The sequence below is a fragment of the Salvelinus alpinus genome, chromosome 28 (assembly GCF_045679555.1).
Source record: "Salvelinus alpinus chromosome 28, SLU_Salpinus.1, whole genome shotgun sequence".
Classification (NCBI taxonomy): Eukaryota; Metazoa; Chordata; class Actinopteri; order Salmoniformes; family Salmonidae; genus Salvelinus; species Salvelinus alpinus.
This window is the reverse complement of record NC_092113.1, coordinates 32,668,902-32,695,472: the sequence shown is the minus strand read 5'-3', so window position 1 is coordinate 32,695,472 and position 26,571 is coordinate 32,668,902. Positions and strand designations below refer to the sequence as shown.

At 45.9% G+C, this 26,571-nt stretch overlaps 1 protein-coding gene and 1 long non-coding RNA gene across 2 annotated transcripts in view; one reads left to right on the top strand and one right to left on the bottom strand.

The window, feature by feature from the left end:
* Positions 1-13,301, bottom strand: part of LOC139557722 (nuclear receptor subfamily 1 group D member 1-like) — a 29,039-nt gene extending 15,738 nt beyond the window's left edge. The window contains exon 1 of the mRNA XM_071372851.1: positions 12,559-13,301. Coding sequence (XP_071228952.1) covers positions 12,559-12,574 — 16 coding nt within the window. The 5' untranslated portion in view covers positions 12,575-13,301. The remainder of the gene's footprint in view (positions 1-12,558) is intronic.
* On the top strand, positions 419-15,189 carry LOC139557723 (uncharacterized). The gene is made up of 2 exons (XR_011671454.1): positions 419-993; positions 14,742-15,189. It is a non-coding gene; the product is annotated as an uncharacterized lncRNA (long non-coding RNA).
* The last annotated feature ends 11,382 nt before the right edge of the window (positions 15,190-26,571 follow it).

Genomic DNA, 26,571 nt, shown 5'->3' with positions numbered 1-26,571 from the left:
ACTCTGTACTGGTACTTCCTGTATACAGCCATGTTATTATCTCGTACCCCTGCACATCGACTCGGTACTGGTACTTCCTGTATACAGCCATGTTATTATCTCGTACCCCAGCACATCGACTCTGTACTGGTACTCCCTGTATACAGCCATGCTATTATCTCGTACCCCAGCACATCGACTCGGTACTGGTACTCCCTGTATACAGCCATGTTATTATCTCGTACCCCTGCACATCGACTCGGTACTGGTACTCCCTGTATACAGCCATGTTATTATCTCGTACCCCAGCACATCGACTCGGTACTGGTACTTCCTGTATTTAGCCATTTTATTTTTACTCGTTATTGTTATTCGTTACTCACAGTGTATTTACTCCTCGTCACTATTTCAATTTTTTTTTTTTTATCTTTAACTATGCATTGTTGGAAAATGACCTGTAAGTAACCTTTTTACTGTTAGTCTACACCTCTTGTTCATGAAGCATGTGACAAATACCATCTTATTGGATTCATTGGAGGGGCCTGAATAGACGGAGTTGAATTTATATTATGGATTGCATTTATGTATATTTATATTGCAAGTATATTCAAAAGTCTACTCTTTTCAGGTATTTAGGTTGCATTATAAAGAAGAATGACACCAATGGGACTATTTGGCAGCCACCAAATATCCATGAAGACTAAATGCATGATGCATCATTTGGGGATTATAATAGATTATCTCCATCACACTGCATTACCAAGAATGCAGGATGTCACGGATTGCCCTATAGCAGTTTTAGCATCACTCTGAGGACTACAGCGGATCGAATGACTTTGCAGGCTACAAATAGCCTACTGACAGGAAGGGCTGTCACGTTCCAACTGTACATAGCACACTTTAGTCTAGCCTAGCGGATGTGTGCGCTGAACCTTCAGTTTGGGAGAGATGGGAGAGATGTTGATCAGCGGCGTTAGTTGGGTATCGCCATACCCTAGCTCAAGACCAAAAATGGTAAGTAGGCAAAAACAAAGTAGACTAAAATCGTTCCAATCCCGATTATAATTAAACGATGATGATTGGCTGGTTTTAGGACCATGCGGAGAGCAGCTGCCAGCCTGCAACCCTTTCTTTCACTTTTAGAGAGCAGAGCGCAGACAGTGCCAGTTTGCTTTGGCAGTCAGCCGTTTAGGCAGTGCGCCAATTGCTTTGAATTTGACGTCGACATTTGAACTCGGCCTTCTAAGCCTTGTTGTTATCTGATAGATATATATTTGTTATCAATTATTTCAATTCGGAATTGTGAGGTGACCATTCGAAACCAAAAGCTATTTTATTGCTATTAAAATACAGGCTGTGATAGCTGTAGGCCTGATTGATATTTCAATTAATTTGACCAGTAGACTAGTATAATTTTGGTTTCATATAGTGGTATGATAATAAACACAACTGAACGTGCTATTTAGAGCATTTCCCCCAAATGGATGTCATGATTTTGACTTCAAAGACAATAACAATTGTAGGCAATAACAAATGTACATGGTCATGCAGTGACAGAATGATAATTGAGATAATGCAAATCATTAATTGTTACTTAGTTAGGATAACTTTTTTAAACTTCTTGCTGTAGGCCTACTTTTTCATCATCCCATTCCTGCATCCCAAATCCCTACCTGTTGCCTACTTCTGTCTGTTATAATGCATTTCCACGCTATCAGTCTTGCTTGTCCATCTTCCTCAATTAAAATGAGATATTCTTACAGATCAATCTTGTTGCTAAAACGTCATTAAAGTTATGTAACTATAGTGTGGATGTAGGGCTGTTTTTAAAAATATATATATAATAATCACCCAAATGCGTAAACAACACAATAATATCTGTCAGAGCTGCTAGGAGTACTGGGTGGAGGAGTCAAGCGCAGAGAGCAGGTATTCAAGAACGTGGATTTTATTTCCTGTAGACAGGGAAAACCGATCATGCCCAAACACACGGGCGCATGAAAATACCAGTCCAAACACACACTGACTAAACTGTCCGGAAAATATAGAATCCACTTAAAATCCAACACCAAATAACAGAGAACAAGCCCGCACAACAGCCAGCGGACTACCTACCCTTAAATAGCCTACCCACCAAACTAAACTCAAAACAGGTGCACCCAATCAGCCCAAACTAACAGAAACAAAAAGAAAAGAATCGATGGCAGCTAGTAGGCCGGTGACGACGACCGCCGAGCGCCGCCCGAACAGGAAGAGGCACCATCCTCGGCGGGATTCGTGACAGTACCCCCCCTCTGACGCGCGGCTCCCGCAGCGCGCCGACCCCGGCCTCGAGGACGACCCGGAGGGCGAGGCGCAGGACAATCCGGGTGGCGACGGTGGAAATCAGCCAAGAGGGAAGGATCTAAAATGTCTCTCCCCGGTACCCAGCACCTCTCCTCCGGACCGTACCCCTCCCAGTCAACGAGGTACTGCAGGCCCCTCACCCGGCGTCTCGAGTCCAGAATAGCTCGTACAGCGTACGCCGGGGACCCCTCGATATCCAGAGGGGGCAGAGGGACCTCCGGTACCTCACCTTCCTGAAGGGGACCAGCTACCACCGGCCTGAGGAGAGACACATGAAACGAGGGGTTAATACGATAGTAAGAAGGGAGTTGTAATCTATAACACACCTCGTTTATCCTCCTCAGGACTTTAAATGGCCCCACACACTGCGGCCCCAGCTTCCGGCAGGGCAGGCGGAGGGGCAGGTTTCGGGTCGAGAGCCAGACCCTGTCCCCTGGTGCGAACACAGGGGCCTCACTGCGGTGGCGGTCAGCGCTCCTCTTCTGCCGCTCACTGGCCTGCCTGAGAGAGGCCTGGACTGCCCGCCAGGTCTCTTTAGAGCGCTGTACCCACTCCTCCACCGCAGGAGCTTCGGTCTGGCTCTGATGCCACGGAGCCAGGACCGGCTGGTACCCCAATACGCATTCAAATGGCGACATCTTAGTTGAGGAGTGGCGGAGTGAGTTCTGGGCCAACTCTGCCCATGGGACGTACCTTGCCCATTCTCCTGGCCGGTCCTGGCAATACGACCTCAGAAACCTACCCACCTCCTGGTTCACTCTCTCCACCTGCCCATTACTTTCGGGGTGATACCCAGAGGTAAGGCTGACCGAGACCCCCAGACGCTCCATAAACGCCCTCCATACCCGGGACGTGAACTGGGGACCTCGATCAGATACGATGTCCTCCGGCACCCCGTAGTGCCGGAAGATGTGGGTAAATAGAGCCTCCGCAGTCTGTAGGGCCGTAGGGAGACCAGGCAATGGAAGGAGACGACAGGACTTAGAAAACCGATCCACAACGACCAAAACGGTAGTGTTCCCCTGAGACGGGGGAAGATCAGTCAGGAAATCTACCGATAAATGAGACCATGGCCGTTGTGGAACCGGGAGGGGTTGTAACTTCCCTCTAGGCAGGTGCCTAGGAGCCTTACTCTGTGCGCATACCGAGCAGGAAGAGACAGAGTCTCACGTCCTTAGCCAAGGTGGGCCACCAGTATTTCCCTCTAAGACCCCGCACTGTCCTCTCAATCCCTGGATGACCCGAAGAAGGTAGTGTATGAGCCCACCGAATCAATCGATCACGAACACCAAACGGTACGTACCTCAGGCCAGTAGGACACTGAGACGGCACAGGTTCTACCCTCAACGCCCGCTCGATGTCCGCGTCCAACTCCCATACTACCGGGGCCACCAGACACGAGGCTGGAAGAATGGGAGTCGGATCAATGGGCCGGTCATCCGTGTCATAGAGACGAGACAGCGCGTCGGCCTTAGTGTTGAGGGAACCTGGTCGGTAAGAGATCGTAAATCTAAAACGAGTAAAGAACATGGCCCACCTAGCTTGACGCGGATTCAGTCTCTTCGCCTCTCGGATATACTCCAGATTGCGGTGGTCAGTCCAGATGAGAAAAGGGTATTTAGCCCCCTCAAGCCAGTGTCTCCACACCTTCAGGGCTTTTACCATAGCTAGTAACTCCCGGTCCCCCACATCATAGTTCCGCTCCGCCGGCTCCAGCTTCTTAGAAAAGAAAGCACAAGGACGGAGCTTCGGTGGTGTGCCCGAGCGCTGTGATAGCACGGCTCCAACACCAGCCTCGGACGCATCCACCTCCACTATGAACGCTAACGAAGGGTCCGGATGCGCCAACACTGGAGCCTCAGTAAACCTTGCCTTCAACTGGTTGAAGGCTCCATCTGCCTCGACCGACCACCGTAGACGCACCGGGCCCCCCTTCAGCAGTGAGGTAATGGGTGCCGCCACTTGGCCAAAACCCCGGATAAACCTCCGGTAGTAATTGGCAAACCCTAAAAACCGCTGCACCTCCTTTACCGTCGTTGGAGTCGGCCAATTACGCACGGCGTTAACGCGGTCACACTCCATCATCACCCCCGAGGTGGAAATGCGATAACCCAGGAAGGAAACGGCTGGTTTGGAGAACACACATTTCTCAGCCTTGACGTACAGGTCATGCTCCAGCAGTCGCCTAAGCACCCTGCGCACCAGGGAGACATGCGCGGCGCGTGTGGCAGAATAGATCAAGATGTCATCAATATATACTACCACACCCTGCCCCTGCAAGTCCCTGAGAATCTCATCTACAAAGGATTGGAAGACGGCTGGAGCATTCTTCAACCCATACGGCATGACGAGGTACTCATAGTGGCCTGATGTGGTACTAAACGCTGTTTTCCACTCGTCTCCTCCCCGAATACGCACCAGATTATACGCGCTCCTGAGGTCCAGTTTTGTGAAAAAACGTGCTCCGTGGAATGATTCCATCGCCGTAGCGATGAGAGGTAGTGGATAACTAAATCCCACTGTGATTGAATTTAGACCTCGATAATCAATGCACGGACGCAGACCTCCCTCCTTTTTTCTCACAAAAAAGAAACTCGAGGAGACGGGTGACATGGAGGGCCGAATGAACCCTTGTCCCAGAGCTTCCGTGACATATGTCTCCATAGCCAACGTCTCCTCCTGTGACAATGGGTACACGTGACTCCTGGGAAGTGCAGCGTTCTCCTGGAGGTTTATCACGCAATCCCACCGTCGATGAGGTGGTAATTTAGTCGCTTCCTTCTTACTAAAAGCGATAGCCAAATCGGCATATTCTGGGGGAATGCGCACAGTGGAAACCTGGTCTGGACTCTCCACCGATGTGGCACCGATGGAAACTCCCACACACCTACCTGAACACTCATCTGACCACCCCTGAAGAGCTCCCTGTCGCCAGGAAATGAGGGGATTGTGAATGGCTAGCCAGGGAACCCCCAAAACCACTGGAAACCCAGGTGAATCGATAAGGTAAAAGCTGATCTGCTCCCTATGATCCCCCTGGGTTACCATGTCCAGCGGAATCGTGGCCTCCCTGACCAACCCTGATCCTAACGGTCGGCTATCTAGGGAGTGCACGGGAAAAGGTGGGTCTATCTGCACCAGCGGAATACCCAACTTACGGGCGAGTCCGCGATCCATAAAACTCCCAGCTGCGCCTGAATCGACTAGCGCCTTATGCTGAAGAGAGGGGAAAAACGCAGGGAAAAAAATAACCAAAAACATGTGACCAACAGGGAGCTCTGGGTGAGTCTTGTGCCTACTCACCTGGGGTGGCCGAGGAGTATTCCGCCTGCCATCTCGACTCCCAGATGGACTCCTCCAGCACCGGTCCGAAGTGTGTCCTCTCCGGCCACAGTAGGTGCAAGAGGAGCCACCTCCTCTGGTCCCCCTAGATGCAGCTCCTCCCAACTCCATCGGAGTTGGAGCGGGAGGGCTGGGAGGTGGAATGGACAGGACCCCCTCTGAACGCCCGCGGGCAGCTAGCAAGTTATCCAGTCGGATCGACATGTCTATCAGTTCATCGAGGGAGAGTGTGGTGTCCCGACAAGCTAGCTCCCGACGGACGTCCTCCCGGAGGCTGCAACGGTAATGGTCTATTAAGGCCCTGTCATTCCACCCCGCACCAGCAGCCAACGTCCGGAACTCTAAAGCGAACTCCTGGGCGCTCCTCGTCTCCTGTCTGAGGTGGAACAGACGCTCACCCGCCGCTCGGCCCTCTGGTGGGTGGTCGAACACAGCCCGAAACCGGCGGGTGAACTCCGCGTAATGGTCCCGAGCCGAGTCTGGGCTGTTCCAGACTGCGTTGGCCCAGTCCAGGGCCCTCCCCGACAAACAGGAGACAAGGAGGCTTACACTCTCCTCACCCGAGGGAGTCGGACGCACGGTAGCCAGATAAAGCTCAAGCTGGAGCAGAAATCCCTGGCAACCAGCCGCTGCTCCATCGTACACCCTCGGGGGGGTGAGACGCAAAGTGCTGGTCCCAGCCGATGACCCTGTAGGAGTGGGTTGTGTCGTCTGCAGGGGAGCTGAAGGGGCCGTCGGGAGACCACTCCTCTCCCATCGTTCCATCCTCTCCATCATCTGGTCCATCGCTGACCCGATACGATGAAGGACAGCGGTATGATGATGGACACGCTCCTCCATAGTTGGGAGAGGGGTGGTCGCTGCTCCTGCTGACTCCATATGGTGGTGCGGGCTTCTGTCAGAGCTGCTAGGAGTACTGGGTGGAGGAGTCAAGCGCAGAGAGCAGGTATTCAAGAACGTGGATTTTATTTCCTGTAGACAGGGAAAACCGATCATGCCCAAACACACGGGCGCATGAAAATACCAGTCCAAACACACACTGACTAAACTGTCCGGAAAATATAGAATCCACTTAAAATCCAACACCAAATAACAGAGAACAAGCCCGCACAACAGCCAGCGGGCTACCTACCCTTAAATAGCCTACCCACCAAACTAAACTCAAAACAGGTGCACCCAATCAGCCCAAACTAACAGAAACAAAAAGAAAAGAATCGATGGCAGCTAGTAGGCCGGTGACGACGACCGCCGAGCGCCGCCCGAACAGGAAGAGGCACCATCCTCGGCGGGATTCGTGACAATATCAGACAGACAAGCTGTCCCGGGGGAAATCCGCGAGGCGCCCCCTCGTTGGCTACTATGCTGCAATCACTATTCTCGTAGCTGCCTTGTTGATACAACATGTTTCAATATTCTCCAAGCTGCATCGTTCGTTGGTACAATGTTTCAATATTCTCAGAGCAACCATGTTGATACATTGCTTCAATACTCGCAGAATGTTTACCTTCCCTGGCGAAAACTGCAGACAGGCAAATGTATACATGTGCACGAAGCAATGTTGTCATTGTAGGCTTTGATGTAGGCTATGCTTTTTATTTCTATTCATGTATAGGATTTATCTGGCATAGTTTGCATTTGCGGTCAGCTGTTTTATGCACCGGTTACTTTCACATTGATGTCATTGTTTGAAGTCGGCCTTGTTGTGACTTGATAGCACGTATTATGCATCTATTTCATGTTGCACTGTATGCGTCGTTCCACAAGTAAATGAGACAATTTATGATGAGGTTGAGTAGTGGTTGACATTGTCCACGGCGTTCCACACACCTTTAAACACAATATTGCGGTGATAATTAATGCCTGAGGTCAATCACATCCCCCAACCCACCACACCTCACTTTGCCATACCCTGGGTTTAGATGAACTGACGCCACTGATGTTGATGCAGGGGACTTGGGATATAGGATCCAGGACTAATGCATTTGATTACAATAAATCGCGCATAATATGGGAAAACGTGACGAGAAATAAAGTTAATGCATGAAATCTCTGACACACTTTCCAACCTAACCTCCCCCCTTTCCACCACCGGAGGCACCATCACTACAGAAGTGCCGGAAGAGAGAGAGCGAAGAGAAAAAATAAATGGGGAGAGAGAACTGTATCGGCCTGTGAAATCACGCGCCGCACGCGGCTTAGCAAATGCATCCACGTGAGGACGATTCGAGAATGAGAGGAGTGCATTCAGTGGGAAGACTCGCGTTGCATGAAGCTATCACCAGCAGTCAGAAATTATAATCACCACCTGCGCTTTATAGCCTCTGTTATAATTTTAGAGGAAACGCAAATAGAGCATGGTGTACGGTTGGTTGGGGATGTTCTGAATGGGCGCTAGAATCATTCGTGCGAACTGCAAGGACCCCCCCACACACCGCACCGATCATTCATAGAGACAGTGGTCATTATTGACCACATAGAAACACTGGATTACCGTTCTGGCAACAGGTTGGATGATCTGATTAGACATCCTGTGGGTTGTGGGTACGTTTAGATGTAGTTCACAGCACCCAGATTGTGCCAACACTTGACCTGACTGGCATGGTTCCAAAGTGTGTGTGTGTGTGTGTGTGTGCATCCGGGCTTCTCAGTTAAATGCCATCACCCATTGCATTGCTCTGTGAGGTTTACCTAATTGGGCAGCAGGTGAATATGGGGCTCTGGGTTAAACCAGCAGTAGCCTCACTCTCAATATTATGCAATCAGTTGAATTATCTTGTGTTATTTAGATTAGGATGTATATGGATTACATCTGATTTTGTTTACTTCTGCTTGGTTTGATAAGATAAATCAAGAATGCATGTACTGTATCTCGCCCTCTGAGACCAATACATATCAAGGTCAAACAGGGGCACCAGCTGTAGGTTAACTGAGCCATGCATTCATAGAGTCAAGTTGGATGACCTTCTCAATGAAGAAAAGAGAGAGAGCCACCATTCAAAACCGCCTCCAAGTTGCAGGCAGAAAAATGCTGTGGCATGGGGATCAGATATCCCACATTACTGCACCGGTGACCTTTTAACCTCCGTATTGACATCATGCAAACATCCGCAAATTGTATACAGTATTTAGATTACCCGAATAGCCCATACAAAATATCTAAGGCCAATAAAGTAGATGATGAATAAATTAATAAAAACGTTTTTATATAACATTTTGACAAATAAATGACTAAGTAAGTTTAGTGTAGGATGCAGAGGTCTGAACAGCTCCAAGTTTTGTCCTCCAGATAATAACTGACATGGAACCAGTGGAACACATGGAACATGCAGAAGGGCGCCTTGACCCAGGCCGTTTGCCACAGTCATTTCCATCACCTGGACTGAAACGTGACTGCAGAGTTAGTAAATGAATCACCACTCAACAGCTGGGAGTGGAAGTAGAATATGTAAATAAATATTATGATGCCAGGTGTACTTTGGCTAACCTTGTGGAAACACCGCCCAATGTTCCATGCATAACTCTATAGTTTCCCATAGCTATAAGCTTTGCGTTATCAACCCATGTCACTGGCCCAGCCTCCAAAGGCGACAGGTAGCCTAGAGGTTAAGAGCGTTGGAGCAATAACCGAAAGGATAAGCAAAAAAACACATTTACATTTCACATGTGTATAACACACACTTGTACATGTGTGAAATAGGACAAACATAGGCACCCACCTAATTATTAATGTAGTAATCACAACACTTCTCCTATCTATTCAGTATCTCAATGCACACTGGGTGGTAGAGAATCATTTACTTATAGATACACACGAAAACAAAATCACCTGCCGTCTGTTGGCAATAAGCATAGAATGCATTGGAACCAGTGACAGCTCGCTCCATGTGAGTTTGTTTTCATGAGGAAAAACAGGAAGTGTCTCCTACCCATATGAAAAAATACTATAGTATACTATGGTATAAATACTACACTCTTAGAAAAACGGTTTCAAAAGGGTTCTTCGGCTGTCCGCATAGGATAACCCTTGTTGGTTCCAGGTAGAGCCCATTTTGGTTTAATGTAGAACCCTTTTGGCTTCCATGTTGAACACTATGTGGTTCTACCTGGAACCAAAAAGGGTTCTTCAAAGGGTTCTCCTATGGGGACAGCCAAATAACCATTTTAGGTTCTAGATAGGACCTTTTTTGTAATATCCAACAAGTGGATGTTTTCTTTCAAGCATACAGTGTATAGTATTTACTGTAGTGTTTTTGCAGACTTTATAGTAGTGTTTACTGTAGTGTTGCGGCCATGACTGTAGTATACCGTAGTATTTACAGTTTACTATAGTATAAATACTGTAGAAAAAAATTGATGGTATATACTATAGTAATTACGTAGTGTTTTTGCGGGCTTTAGTATACTACTCATTCAAGGGTTTTTCTTTATTTTTTATATTTTCTACATTGTAGAATAATAGTTTAGACATCAAAACTATTAAATAGCACATATGGAATCATGTAGTAACCAAAAAAGTGTGAAATAAATCAAAATATATTGTATATTTTATTTTCTTCAAAGTAGCCATCCTTTGCCTTGATGACAGCTTTGCACACTCTTGGCATTCTCTCAACCAGCTTCATGAGGAATGCTTTTCCAACAGTCTTGAAGGAGTTCCCACATATGCTGATTACTTGATTGTTGGCTGCTTTTCCTTCACTCTGTGGTCCAACTCATCCAAAACCATCTCAATTGGGTTGAGGTCAGGGGATTGTGGAGGCCAGGTCATCTGATGCAGCACTACCATCACTCTCCTTCTTAGTCAAATAGCCCTTACACAGCCTGGAGGTGTGTTTTGGGTCACTAAGCGCAAACCAGATGGGATGGCGTATCGCTGCCGAATGCTGTGGTAGCCATGCTGGTTAAGTGTGCCTTGAATTTTAAATAAATCACTGACAGTGTCACCAGTAAAGCACCCCCACACCTTCTCCTCCATGCTTGAAGGTGGGAACCACACATGCAGAGATAATCCGTTCACCTACTCTGCATCTCACAAATACACGGTGGTTGGAACCAAATCTCTCAAATTTGGACTCATCAGACCAAAAGACAGATTTCCACCGGTCTAATGTCCATTGCTCGTGTTTCTTGGCCAAAGCAAGCCTCTTCTTCTTATTGGTGTCCTTTAGTAGTGGTTTCTTTGCATCAATTCGACCAGGAAGGCCTGATTCACTCAGTCTCCTCTGAACAGTTGATGTTGAGATGTGTCTGGTACTTGAACTCTGAGGTGCAGTTAACTCTATTGAACATATCCTCTGCAGCAGAGGTAACTCTGGGTCTTCCTTTCCTGTGGCTGTCCTCATGAGAGCCAGTTTCATCATAGCGCTTGGTGGTTTTTGCAACTGCACTTGAAGAAACGTTACAAGTTCTTGACATTTTCCAGATTGACTGACCTTCATTTCTTAAAGTAATGATGGACTGTCATTTCTCTTTGCTTATTTGAGCTGTTCTTGCCATAATATGAACTTGGTCTTTTACCAAATAGGGCTATCTTCTGTATACCACCCCTACCATGTCACAACACAACTGATTGTCTCAAATGCATTAAGAAGGAAAGAAATTCCACAAATTTACTTTTAATAAGGCACACCTGTGGCATTCCATGTGACTACCTCATGAAGCTAGTTGAGCGAAGGCCAAGAGTGTGCAAAGCTGTCATCATGGCAAAGAGCGGCAACTTTGAAGAATCTCAAATCTCAAATAAATCTCAAATATATTTTAGATTTGTTTAGCACTTTTTTGGTTACTACATGATTCCATAGTTTTGATGTCTTCACTATTATTCTACAATGTGGAAAATAGTAAAAATGAAAGAAAAACCATTGAATGAGTAGGTGTGTCCAAACTTTTGACTGGTACTGTATATATACTTGGCATGTAGGTTTCACACTTATGGGTAGTACAAACTGGGTATGGGGAGGAAAATGGGCAGGGTATATGCAAATAAATACTGTAGTATAATATACTATAGTAATTACTGTAGTGTTTTTGCGGACTGTAGTGTTTTTGCCGACATTACTGTAGTATTTACTGTAGTGTTTTTGCGATCTGTAGTATACTGTAGTACAGTATACTACAAAATTATATAGTAAGTAATACATATGATCGAGGGATGCTACAGTGTGTACAATTCTACAATATACTACAGTTTACTACAGAATTCTATAGTAAGTATTGTAGCAGTCTATAGTAAACTGTAGTCATTTTTTATGTGGGAAGTTGCGTGAACTTCAAGCACAGTCACATATCATCGTCAATCTTTTTAGCAGTTTTTCAAGTGCACCTTTGTATGCTTGAAAGAAAACATACACTTGTTGGATATTACACCTGTTTCAGAATTTATATCAGTCAGTATTCATTGCATTTTCCAAGTTCACGCATGGGAGGATAATGCACAAAAAGCATGACGGTCCTGTTATAAAGTTGAATTGTTCTCATCTCCATCTCGCTACTTTCTAAACATATACAATTGGACATACAGTACCAGCCTTATAAAACTGTTTCAAATCGTATTAAGTCGACCCCCTTTCTAACATGCTGATGAAGAGACACCTTAAATGTAAAACCTCGTCATGCAGGACATTTGGGAACGTATTTTACACACAAATACGCACGACTGCAAAGAGAAACAAACACAATAAAACATGGTAAATACTCTTTAAAAAAATGTTTTTAAATCATCACCATACTCAACTCAAAATGTATAACTCCAATGCCAAATTCAATATTGAGCTACAAAAAATAGTATTGCTATGCGACTGATATATAAAGTGTATGCAATAACAAAATATAATTTGAAAATTAGCAATCAATGGAAATAACAAAACATATCATCGCAATCATAGCACTTACCACCCGGACTGTCCATGTTTCTTGGTGTGTCTTGTTTGCTGTGATGAATGAAGCTCGACTTGTCAATATACAGCTGCTTCTGAATGTCAATATGCAGGATCAATACTAAACTACAGACAGGTGATAGTCGAGAACTACCTGTGCGTAAAATACCTGAGCCATGGAACAGAAGAAGACAATCGTATTGATCTGTCAACGACAGAACACTCCGTAGTATACTGTAAGCACAGTTATGTCCAGCTGTATTCTATGCAGAAGAGTTATGTCCAACTGTCTCAGGTGTGCAGGATATATTATTATTGCATGCTACCTGGATCCGTTCTGCACTGTGCTAGTGAGTTGCTTGGTTCAGCGGAAGGGAGTGTCGCGAGCAGAGAACAAGTGATTTTAATAAAAAATCCCAATAATTCACAGCTCCATCAGCATCTCCGAGGATGAACTGAACAGTAAACTAGACCAAATAATACACACACTCACTTCCACATCAATCACGTTTTCAGGTGGCTTAAAAAATGTGACTCGTCCTCTCTCAATTTCTGTTGTGTCTGTTTGGATGTATCTCATCTCACTATATGTCCCATTTGAACTCTCCTTTCACTCTCTCCTTCCGTCCTTTTACTCTGTAATGCGTTCTCATTGGCCGGTATCTAGAGCTGAGGGGAGATTTGATGCGCTTATGTGACCGTGCTACGCGTTTAGTAAAGCCACGGTGCATGTGAGCTCTGCATGTGCAAGGGGCGTGCGCCGCCCTACTGACATACTGTACATTTTATACATACCATAATACCGAGCGTGCGATAACGAGAAGTGGGCGGATGAGGCACATGCACAATGGGCGGCGCACACCGTGACTGGTCCGGAAGTTGTTAGTAGCGGACTGTGCCGCTTAAAGTTGATGTCCGAACATTCAGACCATGTGTCTTAGGAACAAATAAACAAACAAGTGACACATGTTGTCCTAAATGTGTTTGTGAGTGGGTGTTTGTGTTTGTGGAGGAAATGTAGGCTGTCACTTCAGCATACAGTATTTTACTGTGGCAGGATTTTTCGCATCACCTCAGTAACATTCAATTGCAGTTCATTATTTTGTCACTAGAGAGCGCTACAACGCCAGCAAACCCATCTTTGTAGCCTCAATTCTCCACACATTCAGTTTTCTGAAGTGTGGGTGAGTTCAAGATGATCACTTTTGTCAAGCCTATCAAAGTGTGTTGCATTATGAGAATCAAAATTGTCTGACTTGCACCTACATGACAACTGCATGACTTTACAAAAACAATGTGATCAAAGATCATGAAGTTTTGACTGTAGTCGACTGCAAGTTTCTGCAGTTGCTCATCATCCACTTCATGTTGCAGACAGCGGCTGCATTGTGGGAGCCTCTATTGTCAGCCAATCATTAGGGTGTTTTTGTTTGACCAACGCATGCGTGACCAAATTCATGACTGGAACAGGTCATTTGTACTTTGATAGACTCCAATGTACAAATTATTGTGAAATTTCAGTCTCTCTCACCAATTGAATTGATAGTACAATGTACACACATACAGTACCAGTCAAAAGTTTGGACACACCTACTCATTCAGGGTTTTTCTTTATTTTTACTATTTTCTACATTGTTGAATAATAGTGAAGACTTCAAAAGTATGAAATGACACATGGAATCATGTAGTAACCAAAAAAGTGTTAAACAAATCAAAATATATTTTATATTTGAGTAGCTTCAAAGTAGCCACCCTTTGCCTTGATGACAGGTCATTTGTACATTGATAGACTTCAATGTTCATGTTACATCTGCTCCTGCCACGCCCTCTAGTAATCATCCTGTGTCTCCTTGATCTGCCGCCACTCCCCCAGTGCTCTCTCCCTCTCCCTCTCCCTCTCCCTCTCCCTCTCCCTCTCCCTCTCCCTCTCCCTCTCCATCTCCCTCTCCCTCTCCCCCTCTCTCTGTGTGTGTGTGTATGATTGTGTGGGCGGAGACAGGTGTGCTGGAGTCAGAGCAGATCCCCACCAGCTGCAACCTGTTCCATAATCAAAACCTATACATATACTCAGTCCTGCCTCTTTCACTCTGCCAGATCGTAATCTCTGCTCAGTCAGTCCATGTTTCTAGCCATTTGTTCCTGTTTAGATCCTGTTGGCCTGTTTTCCCTTGCCTGACGCAGTTTTCCTCACCGCTACAGTTCTGCCCGCTCTGACTGTGGTCCCTGTCTCCAGTCCGACTTCTCGTCAGTCCTGCTACTCTGTCCTGGATTCTCCACACTACGGCTCCCTTGGATTCCCCTCCGGACCTGCTTACCATGTCCCAACACCTCTCGCTCCAGCCTCTGCCTCCGCACCTGGTTTCCGGCAACCCGTCTGAGCTTCCCCTGTCCTGCACTCAGACTTCCCCCCTGTGTTTTAATAAATACCTTGATTACTTCATCCCAGTCTCCTTGTCTGAGTCTGCTCTTGGGTTCCCCTGTTCCGCTCCACGTGACAGTACAAATTATTGTGATACTTTAGTCTCTCTCACCAATTGAATTGATTGGACAATATACACACATATATTAACAGTTTGTAAGTGTGTAATATGGGGGTTGGAGCCATGTGTATTTCATTACTAATAAAAACTTTTATAAACAATGGCAATCCTGCCTTGTTGCGTTGAACCTTGCTGTTGGAAAACCACATTGGTGTCCGACTTGGCTGTTGCAGATGCACCTCCCCCGACTTCATTCCTCAACTTTCATCTGCAGTGGATTGCTTCAGCCTTACCACTCAAACGAGCCCCTTCTCTTCGGGACGATGGTTCGAGATGGCCCATTGCGCAGATAACTGATTTATCATAACTTTGGATGCGTTTACATTTATACAGGCTGCCCAATTCTTCACAAATGTTTCACAAATTAGTATTTTGGCTAATCAGATAAATTCTAAAAAGATCTGATGTGAATAGTCAAAAGACCAATTAGTGGGGAAAAAAAGATCCGAATTGAACTGCATGTGTAAACGCAGCCTTTGAGTTCTTTAGATTAATTTGTAGTGATTTGTACTATTAGGATTGAGCAGTAGGTTACCATGATATTACACCTAGGTCTATTAGGCCTACTTGATGATGAAGATGTTGCGTAAACACATTGTTCATTTGTTTGTCTTTCTCAAGCAATTTTGCGTTAAGACTTGTTGTAACTGTGTTTATTTTTTATCTGAAACTACCAAAACCTGCTTAATCTGCGCTACTATCCTACCTACCGTTTAACCAGCCATTTGTAAATTAGGTGTGCAGGCCTACATGTGTACTGCCAGGAAATATAGCACTCTCCGCTCTTATGTAAATCATTCCCTGACAGAATTCATTTGGTGTCAGATTCAAAGTGCATCAAATTATGAAGTGTGTGTTGGCTGACTCATGCACATGTCCTGATGAGAACATATTATGGCAAGGCACGCAAATAATTACTGGGTGCTCTCGCTGTTTGGGCACTGAACGGAACAGAACAGAACAGAACAGAAGTCGCTGCCAACACAGACACCTGCAAAACACCTTGTGCCTCGGGGCTAAAGAGACAGTCATCACTGTCTGTCTCGCTCTCACGCTGTCTCACTGTCTCTCTCTCACACACCATTTCATTTGGCTGAAAGAGTTCATTGTTGTGTGAAGTGATGCCAGTTTAGCTGTGGGTGATGAGAGCTTATAGTTTATACCATGCTGAGCCTGCCTCACAGTTGGTTTAGATTGCTTATAGAATGGCTGATTAAACTTCAGAAAGCACACTTTATGAGTAAAGAATGCAGAAAACTATTTCAAGTGTGGTATTATTCCTGATTTCAACATGGCTTTACAACTGCATGGGAGACAGTAACTCATCTGCATCTTTCTAGAGTTGTATTAATCACTCTTTAATCACACTATGGGTCATTGATTCACAGTTTTATGTGCAGGGAGAGATGGGGGAAGGATGGATGGAGAGGGAAGGAAGGAATACCTTTCCTTTAGAGCAGGAGGGAAGGAGAGAAGGAGGGATGGAAAAAAGGACCTTTCCTTTAGAGAACAGATTTGCTGTAATTACTGAATCACTTCCATATGTGTCTCTGACTGCTTTCTAGTCGCTCTCTCGCTCTCTCACTCTCTCACTCGCTCTCTCGCTCTTTGCCTTCACAGAAGTCTTCTATCTCTCTCCACAGCACTCGGAGCAATTTTTCAAAACTACTGCTTAAACAAAGTCTATCTTAATCAGAACATCTTGGCACATTGGGTTCTACACCGCAACTTATGGTGATTCAATTAGAACGAGCCAGCCAGGGAGAGAGAGAGGAGAGAGGGAGGGTGAAAGAGAGAGGAGAAAGAGGGGGGAGAGAGGGAGAGAAAGAGGGGGGTTTAAGGGCGAGCGAGATAGAGGGAGAGAAAGTTGGGGAGGGGGTGAAAGAGGGGGAAGGGGTGGAAGATGGGGAGGGGGTGGAAGTGAGTGGAAGAATACGAGAAAGAATAAAAAAAAGTGGAAGGAAAGAAAAATACTGTGGTTTTGGGTGAAAGAAATCAGGAAGAGCGAGAAGAGAGGGAAGCAGAACGTAGAGAGAGAGAAAGGGAGAGAGAGAGAGGGAAAGTGCGGAGAAAGAGGGAGAGAGAGCGAGGGAAAGAGAGCGGAGAAAGAGGGAGCAGTGGAAAGAAAGAGAGAAAATTAAGCAGAAAGAGGGAGCGCTGTAGTAATGTTTTTTGACAGAGGTGGGTTCGCAGAGGGTTCATGGTGACATCATGGCTGATTTTGAGGAAAGTATAGACAGGAGAGCCATTCACCTTTCATTGGTCACACATGTTAGGGAATAGGTCTATGTGCTCATGAACTGGCACACATGCCTGCCGCTAACTGTGTGGACAACCCTTCATTGCACCCCAAAAATACACTCTCGCGCACATACGCACACACACTCACAGGCTCCTTTGGTGTATAAACTCATGCTTATTGTTTTTCTAAGCATAGTAGTAGTGGTGGTAGTAGTAGTGGTGGTGGTAATGATAGTGGTAGTGGTAGTAGTACTGGTGGTAGTAGTAGTAGTGGTGGTGATAGTGGTGGTGGTAGTAGTGGTGGTAGTGGTGGTGGTCGTAGTGGTGGTGTTAGTAGTAGTACTGGTGTTGGTGGTAGTGATAGTGGTATTGGTTGTGGTAGTAGTACTGGTGGTGTTGGTAGTAGTACTGGTGTTAGTAGTAGTAGTGGAGGTGGTGGTGGTGGTGGTAGTAGAGGTGGTAGTAGTGGTAGTAGTGGTGGTGGTAGTAGTTGTGGTGTTGGTAGTTGTACTGGTGGTGGTGGTGGTAGTTGTGGTTGTATTAGTAGTAGTGGTGGTAGTAGCAGTAGTGGTGGTAGTGGTGGTAGTTGTGGTAGTAGTAGTAGTGGTGGTAGTAGTAGTAGTGGTGGCAGTGCTGGTAGTGGTGGTAGTTGTGGTAGTAGTAGTAGTGGTGGTAGTAGTAATAGTGGTGGTGGTAGTTGTAGTGGTGGTAGTGGTAGTGGTGGTAGTAGGAGTAGTGGTGGTAGTGGTGATTGTAGTGGTGGTAGTGGTGGTAGTAGTTGTGGTAGTAGTAGTAGTACTGGTTGTAGTAGTGGTGGTAGTGGTGGTAGTTGTGGTAGTAGTTGTAGTGGTAGTAGTAGTGGAGGTGGTGGTAGTTGTAGTGGTAGTAGTAGTGGAGGTGGTAGTGGTGGTAGTAGCAGTCTTAATGGTGGTGGTGGTAGTAGTGGTGGTGGTGGTGTTTGTAGTGGTGGTGGTAGTAGTAGTGGTGGTGTTTGTAGTGGAGGTGGTGGTAGTAGTGGTGGTGATGGAGGTGGTGGTAGTAGTGGTGGTGGTGGAGGTAGTAGTAGTGGTGGTGGTAGTAGTAGTAGTAGTAGTGGTAGTGGTGGTAGTGGTAATAGTGGTGGTGGTGGTTGTAGTGGTGGTGGTGGTGGTTGTAGTAGTGGTGGTAGTAGTAGTAGTGGTGGTAGTGGTGGTTGTAGTGGTGGTAGTGGTGGTTGTAGTGGTGGTAGTAGTAATAGTGGTGGTGGTGGTTGTAGTGGTGGTGGTGGTGGTAGTAGTAGTAGTAGTGGTGGTTGTGGTAGTAGTAGTAGTAGTAGTGGTGGTGGTGGTGGTGGTGGTAGTAGTAGTGGTGGTATTGGTTGTTGTAGTGGTGGTGGTTGTAGTGGTGGTGGTGGTGGTAGTAGTAGTAGTAGTGGTGGTGGTGGTGGTGGTAGTAGTAGTAGTAGTGGTGGTGGTGGTGGTGGTAGTAGTAGTAGTAGTAGTAGTAGTAGTGTTGGTGGTGGTGGTGGTAGTCGTAGTGGTGGTATTGGTTGTTGTAGTGGTGGTGGTTGTAGTGGTGCTGGTGGTGGTAGTACTAGTAGTGGTGGTAGTAGTAATAGTGGTGGTGGTGGTGGTAGTACTAGTAGTGGTGGTAGTAGTAATAGTGGTGGTGGTGGTGGTGGTAGTACTAGTAGTGGTGGTGGTGGTTGTAGTGGTGGTGGTGGTGGTAGTAGTAGTAGTAGTGGTGGTGGTAGTAGTAGTAGTAGTAGTAGTGGTGGTGGTAGTAGTAGTAGTAGTGGTGGTGGTGGTAGTAGTAGTGGTGGTATTGGTTGTTGTAGTGGTGGTGGTTGTAGTGGTGGTTGTAGTGGTGGAGGTGATGGTGGAGGTGGTAGTAGTAGTGGTGGTAGTAGTGGTGCTGGTGGTGGTTGTGGTTGTAGTAGTGGTGGTAGTAGTAATAGTGGTGGTGGTGGTTGTAGTAGTGGTGGTAGTGGTGGTTGTAGTGGTGGTAGTGGTGGTTGTAGTGGTGGTAGTAGTAATAGTGGTGGTGGTGGTGGTAGTAGTAGTAGTGGTGGTGGTGGTGGTGGTGGTGGTGGTGGTGGTGGTGGTGGTAGTGGTGGAGGTGATGGTGGAAGTGGTAGTAGTAGTGGTGGTAGTAGTGGAGGTGGTGGTGGTGGTGGTGGTGGTGATAGTGGTAGTGGTCGTGGTAGTGGTAGTGGTGGTGGTAGTAGTGGTGGTAGTAGTGGTAGTAGTGGTGGTGGTAGTGGTTGTGGTAGTGGTGGTTGTGGTGTTGGTAGTTGTACTGGTGGTGGTGGTGGTGGTAGTTGTGGTTGTATTAGCAGTAGTGGTGGTAGTAGCAGTAGTGGTGGTAGTAGTTGTGGTAGTAGTGGTGGTAGTTGTGGTAGTAGTAGTACTGGTGGTAGTAGTAGTAGTGGTGGCGGTGCTGGTAGTGGTGGTAGTAGTGGTGGTAGTTGTGGTGGTAATAGTAGTACTGGTGGTGGTAGTAGTAGTGGTGGAGGTGGTGGTAGTGGTGGTAGTAGTGGTGGTGGTAGTGGTGGTAGTAGTGTAGGTAGTGGTGGTAGTAGTAGTACTGGTTGTAGTAGTAGTAGTGGTGGCAGTGGTTGTAGTTGTGGTGGTGGTAGTTGTAGTGGTGGTGGTAGTGGTGGTAACAGCGGTATTAGTGTTGGTTGTGGTAGTAGTGGTGGTGGTGGTGGAGGTGGTGGTGATGGAGGTGGTGGTGGTAGTGATCGTTGTAGTAGTATTTATGGTGTTGGTAGTGGTGGTGGTGGTGGTGGTGGTGGTGGTGGTGGTGGTGGTGGTGGTGGTGGTGGTGGTGGTAGTAATAGTAGTGGTGGTAGTAGTAATAGTGGTGGTGGTGATCGTTGTAGTAGTATTTATGGTGTTGGTAGTGGTGGTGGTGGTGGTGGTGGTGGTGGTGGTGGTGGTGGTGGAGGTGGTGGTAGTAGTGGTGGTGGTGGTAGTGATCGTTGTAGTAGTATTTATGGTGTTGGTAGTGGTGGTGGTGGTGGTGGTGGTGGTGGTGGTGGTGGTGGTGGTAGTAATAGTAGTGGTGGTAGTAGTAATAGTGGTGGTGGTGGTGGTTGTAGTGGTGGTAGTAGTAGTAGTGGTGGTAGTGGTGATTGTAGTGGTGGTAGTGGTGGTGGTGGTAGTAGTAGTAGTAGTGGTGGAGGTGGTGGTAGTGGTGGTAGTAGTGGTGGTAGGGGTGGTAGTAGAGTTGGTAGTGGTGGTAGTAGTAGTACTGGTTGTAGTAGTAGTAGTGGTAGTGGTAGTAGTGGTGGTAGTTGTAGTGGTAGTAGTAGTGGTAGTGGTGGTGGTAGTGGTGGTAGTAGTAGTGGTGGTGGTGGTGTTTGTAGTGGTGGTGGTAGTAGTAGTGGCGGTGGTGGTAGTAGTGGTGGTAGTAGTAGTGGTGGTGGTGGTAGTGGAGGTGGTGGAGGTAGTGGTGGTGGTGGTGGTAGTGGAGGTGGTGGTGGTAGTGGTGGTGGTGGAGGTGGTGGTAGTAGTGGTGGTGGTGGAGGTAGTAGTAGTGGTGGTGGTGGTAGCGATCGTTGTAGTGGTATTTATGGTGTTGGTAGTGGTGGTGGTAGTAGTAGTGGTGGTGGTGGTAGTACTAGTAGTGGTGGTAGTAGTAATAGTGGTGGTTGTAGTAATGGTGGTAGTAGTAGTGATGGTAGTGGTGGTGGTTGTGGTGGTGGTAGTAGTTGTAGTGGTGGTATTGGTGGTTTTAGTGGTTGAGGTGGAGGTGGTGGTGGAGGCGGTATCGGTGGTAGTAGTGGTGGTGTTTGTGGTGGTCGTGGTCGTAGTAGTTGTGGTGTTGGTTGTGGTGGTAGTAGTGGTGGATGTGGAGGTAGTAGTAGTGGTGGTTGTAGTTGTAATAGTGGTGGTAGTTGTGGTGGTAGTGGTAGTAGTACTAGTAGTGGTGGTAGTAGTAGTAGTGGTGGTAGTACTAGTAGTTGTGGTAGTAGTAATAGTGGTAGTAGTAGTGGTGGTATTGGTGGTTGTAGTGGTGGTAGTAGTAGTAGTAGTAGTAGTAGTGGTGGTATTGGTGGTTGTAGTGGTGGTAGTAGTAGTAGTAGTAGTAGTAGTAGTGGTGGTGGTAGTAGTAGTAGTGGTGGTAGTGGAGGTGGTGGTGGTAGTGCTGGTGATGGAGGTGGTGGTAGTAGTGGTGGTGGTGGGGGAGATGGTGTTAGTAGTGGTAGTGGTGGTAGTGGTGGTAGTAGTAGTGGTTGTAGTAGTAGTAGTGGTATTAGTAGTGTTAGTGGTAGTGTGTCTAACACACATTATACTGTTCTCCTAGCATCTTATTTTCCTTTGAGTTGTATTCCTCTGTGTGTGTATGTTTTTCCTTCATGGCATTTGGAGTGTAGACTTGTGTTTTGCCAGCATGCTGAATGAATGATCTCCTTCATTTCACAGGGTGTGTATTTAACTCGCTAACTAAAAACGGACTATATGTAAGTGAGTGAGTAGGTAAGTGTATATTTATGTGTGTGTGTGTGTGTGTGTGTGTGTGTGTGTGTGTGTGTGTGTGTGTGTGTGTGTGTGTGTGTGTGTGTGTGTGTGTGTGTGTGTGTGTGTGTCTGCATGCCTGACTGCGTCTTTGTGTCTGCATGTATGTGTGTGTGTGCACATGGCTGCCTTGCATCCCCAAGGGACCAAACTTCACATGACATCAATCTGAATGCAGGGAAATAGTGATCTCATTATAGGCATCTTGTAGCTGATTAAAACCTGCCACCAGCTCACTCTCTCTACCTCTCCCTCTCTTTCTCTCTGTCTTTCTCCCTTTCTCTCTCCCTCTCTCTCTCTCTCTCTCTCTCTCTCTCTCTCTTTCTCTCTCTCTCCCTCTCTTTCTCCCTCCCTCTCTCTCTCTCGTCCTTCTCTCCCCCTCCACTCTGCACCAGCCCACCCTCTCCCTCCCTCTAACCCCCTCCACTACTCATCCCCTCCATCTCCTTCCCTCTCACTCTCTATTCCTCCTGCTCTGTCACTCTATCTCTCTAAACCACTCTCCCTGTCTCTCCCTCCCTTCCTCCCTCACTATCTTTCTCCCTCCGTCTCTCTCGCTCCCTGTCCCTTCCTCTATCTCTCCCTCCATCTCTCTCTCCCACTCAACCCCTCCCTCTTTCCCTGATTCTCTTCCTCTCAACCCCTCCCTCTCTCCCTGATTCCTCTCCTCTAAACCCCTCCCTCTCTCCCTGATTCCCCTCCTCTCAACCTCTCCCTCTCTCCCTGATCCCCCCTTCCCTCCATTCTCTCCTCTTTTCTTCTTCAAAGACGAAGTCTTCTCATGCTTTATTGATTTCAAAAAAGCTTTAGATTCAATTTAGCATGAGGGTCTGTTATACAAATTGATGGAAAGTGGTGTTGGGCGGAAAACATACAACATTATAAAATCCATGTACACAACAACAAGTGTGCGGTTAAAATTGGCCAAAAAAACACACATTTCTTTCCACAAGGCCGGGGGGTGAGACAGGGATGCAGCTTAAGCCCCACCCTCTTCAACACATACAGTGGGGCAAAAAAGTATTTAGTCAGCCACCAATTGTGCAAGTTCTCCCACTTAAAAAGATGAGACAGGCCTGTAATTTTCATCATAGGTACACTTTTACACTAAAAATCCAGAAAATCACATTGTAGGATTTTTAATGAATTTATTTGCAAATTATGGTGGAAAATAAGTATTTGGTCAATAACAAAAGTTTATCTCAATACTTTGTTATATATCTTTTGTTGGCAATGACAGAGGTCAAACGTTTTCTGTAAGTCTTCACAAGGTTTTCACACACTGTTGCTGGTATTTTGGCCCATTCCTCCATGCAGATCTCCTCTAGAGCAGTGATGTTTTGGACTTTCAACTCCCTCCAAAGATTTTCTATGGGGTTGAGATCTGGAGACTGGCTAGGCCACTCCAGGACCTTGAAATGCTTCTTACGAAGCCACTCCTTCGTTGCCCGGGCGGTGTGTTTGGGATCATTGTCATGCTGAAAGACCCAGCCACGTTTCATCTTCAATGCCCTTGCTGATGGAAGGAGGTTTTCACTCAAAATCTCACGATACATGGCCCCATTCATTCTTTCCTTTACACGGATCAGTCGTTCTGGTCCCTTTGCAGAAAAACAGCCCCAAAGCATGATGTTTCCACCCCCATGCTTCACAGTAGGTATGGTGTTCTTTGGATGAAACTCAGCATTCTTTGTCCTCCAAACACGACGAGTTGAGTTTTTACCAAAAAGTTATATTTTGGTTTCATCTGACCATATCCCAATCTTCTTCTGGATCATCCAAATGCTCTCTCGCAAACTTCAGATGGGCCTGGACATGTACTGGCTTAAGCAGGGGGGGACGTCTGGCACTGCAGGATTTGAGTCCCTGGCGGCGTAGTGTGTTACTTATTTGTTACTTTGGTCCCAGCTCTCTGCAGGTCATTCACTAGGTCCCCCCGTGTGGTTCTGGGATTTTTGCTCACCGTTCTTGTGATCATTTTGACCCCACGGGGTGAGATCTTGCGTGGAGCCCCAGATCGAGGGAGATTATCAGTGGTCTTGTATGTCTTCCATTTCCTAATAATTGCTCCCACAGTTGATTTCTTCAAACCAAGCTGCTTACCTATTGCAGATTCAGTCTTCCAAGGCTGGTGCAGGTCTACAATTTTGTTTCTGGTGTCCTTTGACAGCTCTTTGGTCTTGGCCATAGTGGAGTTTGGAGTGTGACTGTTTGAGGTTGTGGACAGGTCTTTTATACTGATAACAAGTTCAAACAGGTGCCATTAATACAGGTAACGAGTGGAGGACAGAGGAGCCTCTTAAAGAAGAAGTTACAGGTCTGTGAGAGCCAGAAATCTTGCTTGTTTGTAGGTGACCAAATACTTATTTTCCACCATAATTTGTTTATTACAGGCCTCTCTCATCTTTTTAAGTGGAAGAACTTGCACAATTGGTGGCTGACTAAATACTTTTTTGCCCCAATGTATATCAATGAACTGGCGAGGGCACAAGAACAGTCTGCAGCACCCGACCTCACCTTACTAGAATCTGAAGTCAAATGTCTACTGTTTGCTGATGATCTGGTGATACAAGATCAAAGGCAAGAAGGGCCTTATATGCCATCAAAAGGAACATAAAATTTGACATACCAATTAGGATCTAGCTAAAAATACTTGAATCAGTTATAGAACCCATTGCCCTTTATGGTTGTGAGGTCTGGGGTCCTCTCACCAACCAAGAATTCACAAAATGGGCCAAACACCAAATTGAGAATCTGCATGCGGAATTCTGCAAAAATATCCTATGTGTACAACGTAAAACACCAAATAATGCATGCAGAGCAGAATTAGGCCGATACCGGCTAATTATCAAAACCCATAAAAAAGCCTTTAAATTCTAAAATAAAGTGATTCCCAAACCTTCCATAACAAAGCCATCATTTACAGAGAAATGAACCTGGAGAAGAGCCCCCTTAGCAAGCTGATCCTGGGGCTTTTTTCACAAACACAAACAGACCCACAGAGCCCCAGGACAGCAACACAATTAGACCCAACTAAATCATGACAAAACCAAATGAGAATTACTTGACACATTGGAAAGAACTTACAAAAAATCAGAGCAAACTAGAATGCTATTTGGCCCTAAACGGGAGAGTACACAGTGGCAGAATACCTGACCACTGTGACTGACCCAAACTTAAGGGCATTTTTAACTACGTACTGACTCAGTGAGCATATCCTTGCTATTGAGAAAGGCTGCCAAGGGCAGACCTGGCTCTCAAGAGAAGACAGGCTATGTGCACACTTCCCACAAAATGAGGTGGAAACTGAGCTGCACTTCCTAACCTCCTGCCAAATGTATGACCATATTAGAGACACATATTTCCCTCAGATTACACAGACCCACAAAGAACTACCGTATCTATTGGTTGAAATACCACAGTGTGCCATCACAGTAGCAAGAGTTGTGACCTGTTGCCACAAGAAAAGGCCAACCAGTGAAGAACAAACACCATTGTAAGTACATCCTATATTTATGTTTATTTATTTTCCCTTTTGTACTTTAACTATTTGCACATCATTACAACACTGTATATAGACATACTATGACATTTGAAATGTCTTTACTATTTTGGAACTTTTGTAAGTGTAATGTTTACTGTTTATTTTCTATAGTTTATTTCACTTTTGTTTATTATCTATTTCACTTGCTTTTGCAATGTAAACATATGTTTCCCATGCCAATAATGCCGCTTAAATTGAATTTAAATTGAATTGAGCGAAAGAGAGAGAGGGGCTGGGGTGAGAGAGAGAGAGAGAGGTTGGCGAGAGGGAGAGAGAGAGAGAGGCTGAGGGGCAAGAGACAGAGAGAAGCGGGGGGAGAGAGAGAGAAGGAGAGAGAAAGAGGTAGAGAGAGAGTTAGAGAAGAGAGAGAGATAGGAATCTGATCTATCTTCATTATCCTCTACTCTGCAGTCTCCCAGACAGTCACATCATAAATCTCCCCCTGCAGCACACTTCACTGACATTGAAACACAAACACTGCTGACCCCTGACCTCCCCTGCGGCTCCTATTACTGACACACACACACACACACACACACACACAGTTCAATAGACTGTTGCGCACAGCTCATACACACACAGTTCAATAGACTGTTGCGCACAGCTCATACACACACAGTTCAATACACTGTTGCACACAGCTCACACACACACAGTTCAATACACTGTTGCACACAGATCACACACATAAAAGAAGCAATACATGGTCAATACACACAAGTATGTTAACAGAGCCCACACCCACAAGCATGGTTGAAAATGCACATGTATACACACACATGCACACACCCACACACATCCATGAAAATACACACACAACATTTAATTGTGTGATACACTCATTCTAGGATCATTATGGGGAGCGGATCATATTATCTAGCATTATGTAATGACTTCTGTTGCTTGAGTCATTTCGATGTTATTAAGAAATCAGATCAGTTGTGACAAATGTATTCTGGGATTATGTCGACATTTGTGATACACATTAGTACTATGTTCATTACAGAGAAAATGTCATTATTGTTAGCGTTTTGAAATTACTTTCTCTTTGACTTCTGTTCCAACAGTCATAAAGAAATCTGATGATTTGTGTAGAATGTATACAGGGATTATGCTACTGTCATGGCAAATATAGGACCAGTTTATCTCCATCTGCTATGTCAATATTGACATCCATATGAATGCTGTATTATTTCTAGACT